At 46.6% G+C, this 10,637-nt stretch overlaps 1 protein-coding gene and 4 non-coding genes across 5 annotated transcripts; all 5 read left to right on the forward strand.

Annotated features, from left to right (window-relative positions):
- The first annotated feature begins 1,692 nt into the window (after positions 1–1,692).
- RPL23A (ribosomal protein L23a) lies at positions 1,693–10,637 on the forward strand. Its single transcript, XM_066599556.1, has 5 exons — positions 1,693–1,801; positions 3,034–3,214; positions 4,546–4,722; positions 4,894–4,963; positions 10,577–10,637. The coding sequence occupies exons 1-5, from the start codon at positions 1,777–1,779 to the stop codon at positions 10,589–10,591; spliced, it is 468 nt and encodes a 155-aa protein (XP_066455653.1). The 5' UTR covers positions 1,693–1,776; the 3' UTR covers positions 10,592–10,637.
- LOC136626829 (small nucleolar RNA Z17) lies at positions 2,042–2,109 on the forward strand. Its single transcript, XR_010792680.1, has one exon. It is a non-coding gene; the product is annotated as a small nucleolar RNA Z17 (small nucleolar RNA).
- Positions 3,476–3,545, forward strand: LOC136626830 (small nucleolar RNA Z17). Its single transcript, XR_010792681.1, has one exon. It is a non-coding gene; the product is annotated as a small nucleolar RNA Z17 (small nucleolar RNA).
- Positions 4,763–4,829, forward strand: LOC136626828 (small nucleolar RNA SNORD42). The gene has a single exon (XR_010792679.1). It is a non-coding gene; the product is annotated as a small nucleolar RNA SNORD42 (small nucleolar RNA).
- LOC136626827 (small nucleolar RNA SNORD42) lies at positions 10,364–10,428 on the forward strand. The gene has a single exon (XR_010792678.1). It is a non-coding gene; the product is annotated as a small nucleolar RNA SNORD42 (small nucleolar RNA).

Here is a 10,637-nt window from a genome sequence, read left to right on the forward strand (position 1 = left end):
TTTTATCATCTAAAGCAATGACGCTGCTAGGCAGAGTAATAAGCTGGCACTGTGACAGTTAGGGGAAGATGGCTGAAGAGGCAGTCAGAACTGCTGCTCTACACTGCACTGCAATAGCCTATTGCGGTGTGCAATATGCACCAAAATAGATCATATAGCGTATTATTTCACACGATCGCACATTGCTTGAAAAAATATGCTCATGTGAACAAACTCATTGAAATCAATGCAAAAATGATGTCCGTAATACACAGAGCAAATACGCCCGTGTGAACAAGCCCTCAGGCAGGAGAAAAATGTATTGGAAGAATGCATGCTTTTTTACGGGGTTCACCTGTAAAAATGCAAAGCCAATAAATGAATCACCAAATGCGGTTGTGTTTCTTCACTTCAAAAATAGGAGGAATTAAAAATGCACTACATGAACAAGTGTACCGATGGTCGGTGCTGGGAGATCCACAAGGCCAATATCGACAGAGAAAGCGTTGTATCAGAAATAGACACCTGGAAGTCTCAGGCCCCCCAATTCTCCCACACCCCCATGATACAAAAATATAAAAATGGCGCAGCAAAAAATTTGGATAAAAAAGACAGATACGTTTTTTAACTCTATGTGTGACGTTTCGGCCCTCAGTCATTGGGCCGCATGGGTGAGGACTAAGATGTTGCACATCTGGGCAAATAAAGTGTCCAGCTCCATTCTTGCTGAATCCCTTGGAGAGCCGCCAGTCTTTTTGTTTGGCGTTGAAGCGGAAATGAGTTTGGGGTCCTAAAGTGGATTACAGTGCCAATTCCTCAGCACAGGCACATCTATAACAGCATCTGCTGAATGCCCCACTCCCCCCCTCACAATTAATGATCATGATTTTCCGTTCGGATGCCATGGCATCACTGCCATGGTTGATTGTCTATCTAGCTGTTCCTGTGGTGTGACTTGATAACTACTTGTTATATCACGGTATAATGCAATACTATGGTATTACATCATACTGTAGTCCCTATGGAGACTAAAACAAAATAAATGCAAAGATGAGTTTTAAGAAGTTTTATTAACTATTAGGGCGCCCACCCACTGGCGATTTTTTTCCCTGCGAAATTCGCAGCATTCTTTTCTCTGCAGGGGTCTATGGGACTTGTAATGTTAAAATCGCGATCGCGCGAAATCGCGATTTTGCGCGATCGCGATTTTAACATTACAAGTCCCATAGACCCCTGCAGAGAAAAAAATGCTGCGAATTTCGCAGGGAAAAAAATCGCCAGTGGGTGGGCGCCCTTAGAAAGAATAAAGGTTATTAAACGTTTACAACCCCCTCCCCCCCCTAATATAAAAATGTGGTATCACTGCGTCTGTAAAAGTCCGATCTATCACAGTAATGCATTATTTAGCCCACATGGGGAAGTTGGTCCAGAAGAAAAAAACAAACAATGCCATAATTGTGCTTTTTTTGGTCAACCCATTTATAGGGGAAACAAAATTAATAAAAAGCGATCCTAAAGTCATATGTATTCCAAAATGGTGCCACCAGAAACTACAGGCCGCGCCACAAACAACGAGCCCTCACACGGCTATGTGGACCGAAAGATAAAAAAGTTATAGCTGCCAGAAAATTATTTTAGGTTTTTACTAACATATTTGCCGACTTCCTCCAGCCATGAAAAAAAAAAACTACAACTCCCATGATGCACCGCCGCGACGTGACGTTCTCTCGCGAGATTTCCTGTTGCTGCCCGTGCTAATATTGCCTGAGAAACCCCCTGTATTTCCTTTTCCCCAAGATGGCACCGAAAGCGAAGAAGGAAGGTGAGAGCTGCGGGGCTTGTCGGCGGGTTATACGGGCAGGTTGTGCTGAGAGCGGCTCTCTGAGCCTCCCCATGTGCAGCAGGCACCGGGGTGGGGTGGCGGAGGGGGATGGTGGCCGTCACCGGCCTACATGCGGCTCCCTGTAGCTACGGCCTGGCCGCCGCATGTCCCGTGGAGCAGGGGCCGAGCGCACGACACATCCCGTGATGCTCCGCGCCGGCCCCGGTACTACAGGCTGCCGGTACACGTGATGTTCTAAGCGATCAAAGTATGAGACACGTGATTCCAGCTCTATGTACTGATGTACCGGCCTGTACCACATGCGGCCTGCGGGAGGGGGGGGACGGCCGGTGTAGTCTGCTCTACTACCTGCTGTGTATTGCCTTACTACCACATGTATACACTTCCTTCATACAGCTATATAACTACTGTATATAGTCCTCTGGTATACTATGTGTATATACACCTGTTGTATACTGCCACCTCACTAGTGAAGTCTGTGTGTGGTACATGCCATGATGGTGCCCGCCGTGTGTGCCACCTCTGTGAGATCTGTGCTGCGTGTGTGATATGTAGTAGCGTGTGATATGTAGTAGCGTACGCTGGTGTGGAAGAGCCCGGATGGATATCGATATATTTGCCTGTATACCGCTAACATCACCCCTGGCCAATCGCGGCCAGGCCGCTGGTCACACTGCTTCCATTGACTTTATGGATGCCATCTGTGTGGATCCTGCTGAAAAATAAAGCGTGCTGCGATTTTTAAATCCGCTTGCAGAAGTTGCAATTGCTGTCCATTCATGTGAGCGGACATGTGAGTGTTTTATTCTTTCAGTTGGCGCAGAATACCGCAGATCGTCCGTGTAGGTAACAGTCGTGACTTCTGCTATTCAAATCCGCCTGTGTGCAATCGGCCTAAAACATACCTGGGAGATCTGTCCCGGGTTCGTGCTACCTGTAGTCTGTGCAGCATGTGCCAGGCGCCCTTTAAATCCACTATGAAGAACCGTGAGCCGTGGCTTGTTGATGTGAAGCTGGCTCAGCCCCGTAGTACGATGCAGAGCCGCAATCATCTTGGATTTCTACTGCGGTTTTCCATTGACATTGGTCTCAGATCTTACTGTGCGGATATCCACGGTGTGAACATATCCATGCGGCGTGATGATGGCTCATGACTAGGCAGACTTGTATTGGCTTAATTAACACATTGTTGTCTGTTTTTAATTCATCAGCTGTCCCTGCCAAGACCGAAGCAAAGTCTAAGGCTCTTAAGGCCAAGAAGGCTGTATTGAAGGGTGTGCACAGTCACAAGAAGAAGAAAATCAGGACCTCCCCTACATTCAGGAGGCCCAAGACCCTGAGGCTTAGGAGGCAACCCAAGTACCCCAGGAAAAGTGCTCCTACGAGGAACAAGTATGTCGTCTTATAAGCTGCCTACAACTGGGGTGTCCGGTCCCTGGTGCCACACCTTACATGGTAACGGGGATGCAAGCAAACGCTGGTGCAAAGGAGTAGAGCACCGTCCCGGATTACTGTCCCACATCTCATAAGATGCATCAGTGTGCTGACCAATGCTTTGCTCACTTGCTCCACCTGTTTGCTGCAGTCCTTACACACAGCCTACTTGGATTAATGACTTGTAGTAACACATAGTGTAGCCGCTGAGACGTTGGATGCACAAATGATGATCTATAGCGATCAAAGCCTGAATACCTGTGATTGCACTTAAATCTACTGATGTGCCGCTAATGTCTCACACATGCCTGAAGCTGACATACATGTTATATGACTGTTGAATGAGCAGGTCTATTTTAACAAGACCAACTGTGTGTGTGCATCTTCCAAGTCTTCCCCAATAGCAGATGTTGGGGGTGAGGAGGATAAGCCATGCTAGATTTCAAAGATCTTTTGCTCCCAAGGGAGGTAAGTTGCTGCCTGATGTCTGACAGCAGCTCCCATCATTGGGAATACATGCTCAGCGACTGATATCTAATGTGTATAGCGGCCTTAGGGATGTATTCGTACATTGAGATATTGTTACATTTTGGGCAAAATGGCAGCAAATCTCAGTAATATGACTATTGTTGATATACTACACCTTCATACTTGAGGTGACTCTTCTGTATATTGTTTAGGCTGCCTGTCCACGGGTGATAAATCGCTCGCGGATCACGCTCTGTGAAGCTTTCCATTGGGTTTCTATGGAAAGCGCAGCGCCAGCATCCACGAGTGGAGAATCATAGCAATTCTCCACTCACGGGATTGAAACCGCGACATGCTGCAATTGCCATAGTGAGCCTATCTACCAGATGGGCTCACCTCGGAGACCTGTCGGCGCTAGCGATATTCCGCCTTGGCCGGAGACGGGGGGGGGGGGGGGGGGATGCCTTATGGGGTTTGTCCCATTTGGGGGTTTCATCCTCAGCATCATTCCAAGGCTACGGCAGTGGTGGTCACGCATGTGCTCCATTCACTTCAATGGGACCGCCAGAGATGGCATAGTGCGTCCCTTTGGAAATCTCCGGCGGTCCCATTGAAGTGATTAGAGCTGTGTTGCATGTGCACAGTCATTGCTGTGAAAACTTCAAGGTGGGTTGAGGGTTAAATCTCCGGTTCAGTGGGGTTCCAGTCACCCCTGACAGTCAGCAAGATATCTCCTACCCTGTATAATCAATGTATAATCAATGCAACAATGCGAACGGAAGCGTTTCAATGCCTCGTTCTTAATGTTCTGTTCTTCTCAGGCTTGACCATTATGCCATCATCAAGTTCCCACTGACCACTGAGTCAGCCATGAAGAAGATTGAAGACAATAACACTCTGGTTTTTATCGTTGACGTCAAAGCCAACAAACACCAGATCAAGCAGGCGGTGAAGAAACTGTATGACATTGATGTGTCCAAAGTGAACACCCTCATCAGGTAAGCAGTCGGCGCTGTGAACTTGCACAGTCTGATACGTATGCACATGATGGAAAATTTTATTCTGGCTGATCACTTTGATGTTTCCAAAGGAACCACTGATGCATAAAGAGGTGTAAAGGCATGTATATATGTATAACCCATCTAATAGCGGATTATTGCTGCTTTCAGGCCTGACGGTGAGAAGAAGGCATACGTCCGCCTTGCTCCAGACTATGATGCCCTTGATGTTGCCAACAAGGTAAATTCCCCCTTTGCTCATATGCTGTGCTTTAGGCCCCCTACACACAGCCTTATATAAGATGGGTGTTGCACAAAATATGGTGCATCTAGCATTCTGTGGGCTCAGGCTGTACCTCCATATATCTCCAACTTTACCTTGATTGTACTCACTGAGAAAAATCCTGACTTGCTCCTGGTTAATGGTACCTGGTGGGGGGACAAATGGCATGCAGCGGGCAGGTAGAGGCTGGCATGGCCCATCCGTGTAGCTCAGAGCTCAACTCTTAGTCAAACTTCAAAGTGCATTCTGAATGTTTCAGGCTAAAACTTTTATGGGGCCAACAGACATCTCTGTCCCTGGTTCAGGCAACATATGAACCTGATGACAGAATTCCTTTAAAGGGGTTATACCAGAATACACTTGTCACCAATCAGAGGATGGGTGATGATTCTGATCTCTGGTGGTCTTGCTGCTCAGGCCCCCACCAATCCAAGACTGGGGGTCCTGTGTTCCCCTCTCCTCCTCACGGTGGACTTGCTGCACTCACCCGCCATGGGTGTCTGCCACTCTACTGATTTCGATGGGGCTGATGGAAATAGCAGTGTACAAGCTCTCGGTATCTCTGGTATTCCTATTGAAGTAGATGGAGTGGCAAATGCCTGACTGCTGCTCCATTAAGTCTTACTGTAGAGGGTGCAGTGAGGAGGGGGTTTCAGCAGTGAGACCCCCAGAGATGAGGTTGCTTTTCAGTATATTCTGGTACAACACCTCTTGACTGCTATTGAAGGTCTGCAGTTCTCTTTGCAGATGTGTGGTCCTCGGCTAAAGTCTGATATCCACCCAATGGTCCTGTCCCTTCAATTGCCTGTTATATTCATGACTGTTGACCTCACTTGGTTTAGACAGTCCCTGCGGCCCCACAGGCTCGCCATCCAGAGCTATTCTTAACCCCTTAACGACCAGCCCATAGTGTTTTTACGTCCTCCCGAAGTGGGCTCTATTCTCTGAGGACGTAAAAACATGCTTCCTGCAGAGAATAGTGCCCCTCGGGCTGTGGACGTGACAGCTCCATGCTGTCGGTGTCCGCAGGTAGCTGACAGCATGGAGCTGTCATCCCGGGCTGTTCGGAGCCCCCCCGGCATTGCGATCGGCGCTATGCAATGGATAGCGCCGATCGCAAAAAAAGTAAATAAAAGTACATAAAAGTTAAAGATTCAGCTGCTCTGATGGATCGGAGCAGCTGAAATTACTCACCGAGGTCTGGCACGCTGCTCCCCGCTCTCCTGCCGCTCCGGGGCCCGAAGCCGGTCTTCTGCGCATGCGCGCCAGGCGGCATTACGTCAGCCGCATGCGCAGAAGGCCCGGCGGCGCGGGAGATTTAAAATCTCCTGGCTCCCGGCTCCTGTAGGTAGCCGGGAGGCAGGAGATGTCAGCGGGGACTGCGGTGAGCGGTCCCCGGTACCGCGATCGCCGTTATCCAATGGTTAGCGGCGATCGCGAAAAAGTTAAAAAAAAGTTTTAAAAAAGTCAGTTTCACCTCCCCTCATGGATCGGATCCATGAGGGGAGGTGAAAATACTCACCCCCAGTCCTCAGCGATGTCCCGGGACCCGAATCCCCGTCTGCGCATGCACGCCCGATGATTGACATCGGGCGCGTGCACAGACGGGCTCGAGCCCCGGGGAATTTAAAATCCCTCTGCTTCTGGCTGCCATGTGTAGCTAGGAGCAGAGAGATTATACCGGGGACATGATCACTGTCATCCAATGGATGACAGTGATCATGTAAAGTGATAAAAAAGTGTAAAAAAGTAAAAAAAAAAAGTAAAAAAAAGTTTTTAAAAGTTTAAAAAGCGTATGTTTCATCTCCCCTCATGGATCATATCCGTGAGGGAGGATGAAAGTACGTACCTAAGGCCCCCAGATTTATCCGCGGACCTTACCACAGCTTCTGCACACGCGCCCGTCGCCAAAATGGCGGGCGCATGCGCAAAAGCTGTGGATTGCCAGGATAATTTAAATTCTCCCTGCTCCTGGCTACAAAACGTAGCCAAGAGCATGGAGATTTAATGGGGGTCCGCGGTGAGCGGTTCCTGGTCACGTGTTCGCTATTATCCAATAATGGCGATCACGTAAAAGTAAAAAAAATAATTTGAAGTTTCATCTCCCCTCACTGATGCGATCGGTGAGAGAAGATGAAACTTTTTACCGGAGGCCTGCGTATTTGAATCCCGACGCGATCTTCCTCCGTGGACCTTCCAGGATTCTGCACATGCGATTGCCGGCAAAAAGCCGGACACATGCGCAGGAGTCGGGGAGCCCAGGAAACTTAAAATCTCCTTGCTCCCAGCGACCAACGGTCACAGAGAGCCTGGAGCAGTGACGGGTGGCCTCGTTGAGCGGTCCCCGGTCACGTGATAAAAAGGTAGCGATCTACCATAGGCCGGTCTCACATGACCGGATAGGAATGACGGATTCCGCATGCGTCTGATCCGCGGTATTACGCAGATCAATCGCATTGGATTACACAATTCCGCTCACATTAGCGGGTCAGAATTGCGTAATCCACTCGCAGAAAAGAGAACGCAGCAGGTTCTATTTTACTGCGGAATCGGCAACATAGGGCCCATTGTGCTCCATGGTCGCGGATATACCCGCAGTCCATACGCAACTACGTTGTATACGGGCTGCGGGTACCCCCGTCATCGCTAAGCGATGGTGCGGGAAATACAAACAAAGGTGTACTGTGCATGACCGCCTGTGTGAGTAGGCAGTTATGCGCAGTACATTACGCAGCCGTACGCAGGGTCACAGCCGGGCTCACAGATGGGATCCGCTGTGGGCCTCCGCAAGCGGATTCCGCCTGCACCCGCGTGAGCCCGGCGTTATTCAGACCGCTACCTGTGATACGTATTTTACAAGAAGCCCCGGGAACGCTCGCTTTCCTGCAGTTCCAGGAGCACCTTGTTGAGCGCCTTCTGTGTGAGACCGCCGCACCTCATCAAGCTTACGGAGACTCACGGAACGCCACTTTTTACACCCCATACCCGCCACTGAGGTCATGAAATACCCCCAAAAAGCATGAGAGGGGTGGGGGATACCCGGTTTTATTGCCCCATGGGCCCATTCCAACCAGCCTCCGTAATTACCCCTGTCTTCGGAAATACTACACAGTTCACATTTTTACTTTTATCTAAGATTTGCGAACGCCAAAAAGGGCGTGGAGGGGGGGAATTTTTAGGGAGTCAATCTTTATTCTGTACAAATAAGCAATGGGGCCTGGAATTTATTCAGTTGTGCCCTAAAATCCAACAGGTGTTCCGTCCTTTATAGGCCTTGCCATGCGTCCTGTAAGTAGATTAGGGCCACAATGGGTATGTTTCTGAACTCGGGACAAACGGGGGTATCCATTTTGGGGTGAACGTCTTCATTCCTATGTGCACTGTACAAAAAAACTGTTTTTAAATTGAAAAAATTGCCAAAAAAATTGAAAATCGTAACTTTTTCCTTCTGCTTTGCTTAGATTCATTCAAATACTGTGGGGTCAAAATACGCAGTACACTCCTAGATGAATTCGTTAAGGGGTCTAGTTTTCAAAATGGGGTCATTTGTGGGGGTTCTATATGGTTTTGGGCGCTCAAGAACTCTACAAGTGGGCAATGGGGCCTAAAAGGACTTCAAGCAAAATCTATGTTCTGAAAGCCACCGATTACTCCTTTTATTTTGGGCCCCGTTGTGCATGCGGACATAAGATTAGGGCCACAATGGGTATATTTCTGAAAACAGCACAAACAGGGGTATCCATTTTGGGGTGTAAGTCTTCCTTCATATGTGTGCTGTACAAAAAAAGCTGTTTTTAAAATGACAGAATTGCCAAAAAAACAAAAATCCAAATTTTTTTCCTTTTGCTTTGCTTGAATTTATTCAAAAACTGTGGGGTCAAAATGCGCAGTACACCCCTAGATAAATTCGTTAAGGAGTCTAGTTTTCAAAATGGGGTCATTTGTGGGGGTTCTCTATGGTTTTGGCCGCTCAAGAACTCTACAAGTGGGCAATGGGGCCTAAAAGGACTTCAAGCAAAATTTGTGTTCCGAAAGCCACCGGTCGCTCCTTTCATTTTGGGCTCCGTTGTGTATCCAGACATAAGATTAGGGCCACAATGGGTATGTCTCTGAACACGGGACAAACAGGGGTATCCATTTTTGGGTGCAAGTCTTCCTTCATATGTGTGCTGTACAAAAAAAGCTGTTTTTAAAATGACAGAATTGCCGAAAAAACGAAAATCACAATTTTTTCCTTTTGCTTGGTTTGAATTCATTCAAAAACTGTGGGGTCAAAATATGCAGTACACCCCTAGATAAATTCCTTAAGGGGTCTAGTTTTCAAAATGGGGTCATTTGTGGGGGTTTTCTATGGTTTTGGGCGCTCAAGAACTCTACATGTGTGCTATGGGGCCTAAAAGGACTTCAAGCAAAATTTCTGTTTTGAAAGACACTGACTACTCCTTTCATTTTGGGCCCCGTTGTGGACTCAGATATAACAATAGGGCCACAATGGGTATATTTCTGAACACGGGAGAAATAGGGGTATCCATTTTGGGGTGTAAATCCTGATTTTCATGTAAACTATAGGAAAAAAATATGTCTTTAAAATGACAGATTTGCAAAAATATGAAATTTTACTTTTTCTCCTCTAAATTGAATTAATTCCTGAAAAAAAACTGTGGGGTCAAAATACTCAGGAGACCCCTCAGTGAATACATTAAGGGGTGTAGTTTTTAAAATGAGGTCATTTGGGGGGGTATCTATTATTCTGACACTCATGAGCCTTTCCAATCTCGGCTTGGTATAGGAAAACAAAGTGTTCCTCAAAATGCTAAAAAGTAATGTTAAATTTGTACGTCTCCTAAATAGTTAAAAAAAAACGAAAGTTTTTCCAATGTGCGCCCAAAATAAAGTAAACGGGTGGAAATATAAATCTTAGCAAAAATTTCTATATTATGTTTGCACATATTTAAGATATTGCAGTTGGAAATGTGAAAAAATGACGATTTTTTTCAAAATTTTCCCAATTTTGGCGCTTTTAATAAATAAACACAATTTCTATCGGTCTATTTTTTCCGCCTAAATGAAGCACAACATGTGGCGAAAAAACAATGTCAGAATCGTTTGGATATGCAAAACCTTTCTGGTGTTTTTCCATGTTAAAGTGACACATGTCAGATTTGCAAAATTTGGCCTGGTCATTAAGGCGCAAACAGGCTTGGTCACTAAGGGGTTAAGAACCCATTGGGTCCATATATTACATAAACTCCATTTGATATTGTGTAATGTGATATTTTGGTTTTCCATCAATAACTGATCAGACATTTTGAAACCTTTGACTAAGCCTGATAAGATTGTACTAGTGCCAACTACTATGTGCATATGATGGAAACTTACCTTGTCTGAATACATTGATGTGTTCAAAGGAACCACTGATGCACCGTAGTCCTGGTGAGGAGGGGGGAAATGCTATGTGCAGAAAACTTATATAGCATCAGGTTTGCTGAGGCGCCTTCATTAACTACTCATGAGCATGATCAAGGTTATTGGAAACTCCTTACTAAAACTTTTTTTTCTTCTCCCCTACAGATTGGCATCATCTAAACGCAAGACCACATGTTCTGTACAGAAATAAATCCAATAAACAAAA

Source organism: Eleutherodactylus coqui, chromosome 4 (genome assembly GCF_035609145.1).
Source record: "Eleutherodactylus coqui strain aEleCoq1 chromosome 4, aEleCoq1.hap1, whole genome shotgun sequence".
In the NCBI taxonomy this organism is placed as follows: Eukaryota; Metazoa; Chordata; class Amphibia; order Anura; family Eleutherodactylidae; genus Eleutherodactylus; species Eleutherodactylus coqui.

What these genes read in the sequence shown, in the direction of transcription:
- RPL23A (XM_066599556.1), top strand. Translation starts at nt 1,777, where the DNA reads ATGGCACCGAAAGCGAAGAAGGAAG. An exon ending in AGTGCTCCTACGAGGAACAA is followed by an intron (nt 3,215 to 4,545) that starts GTATGTCGTCTT and finishes TGTTCTTCTCAG; the next exon opens with GCTTGACCATTATGCCATCA. An exon ending in AAAGTGAACACCCTCATCAG is followed by an intron (nt 4,723 to 4,893) that starts GTAAGCAGTCGG and finishes TGCTGCTTTCAG; the next exon opens with GCCTGACGGTGAGAAGAAGG.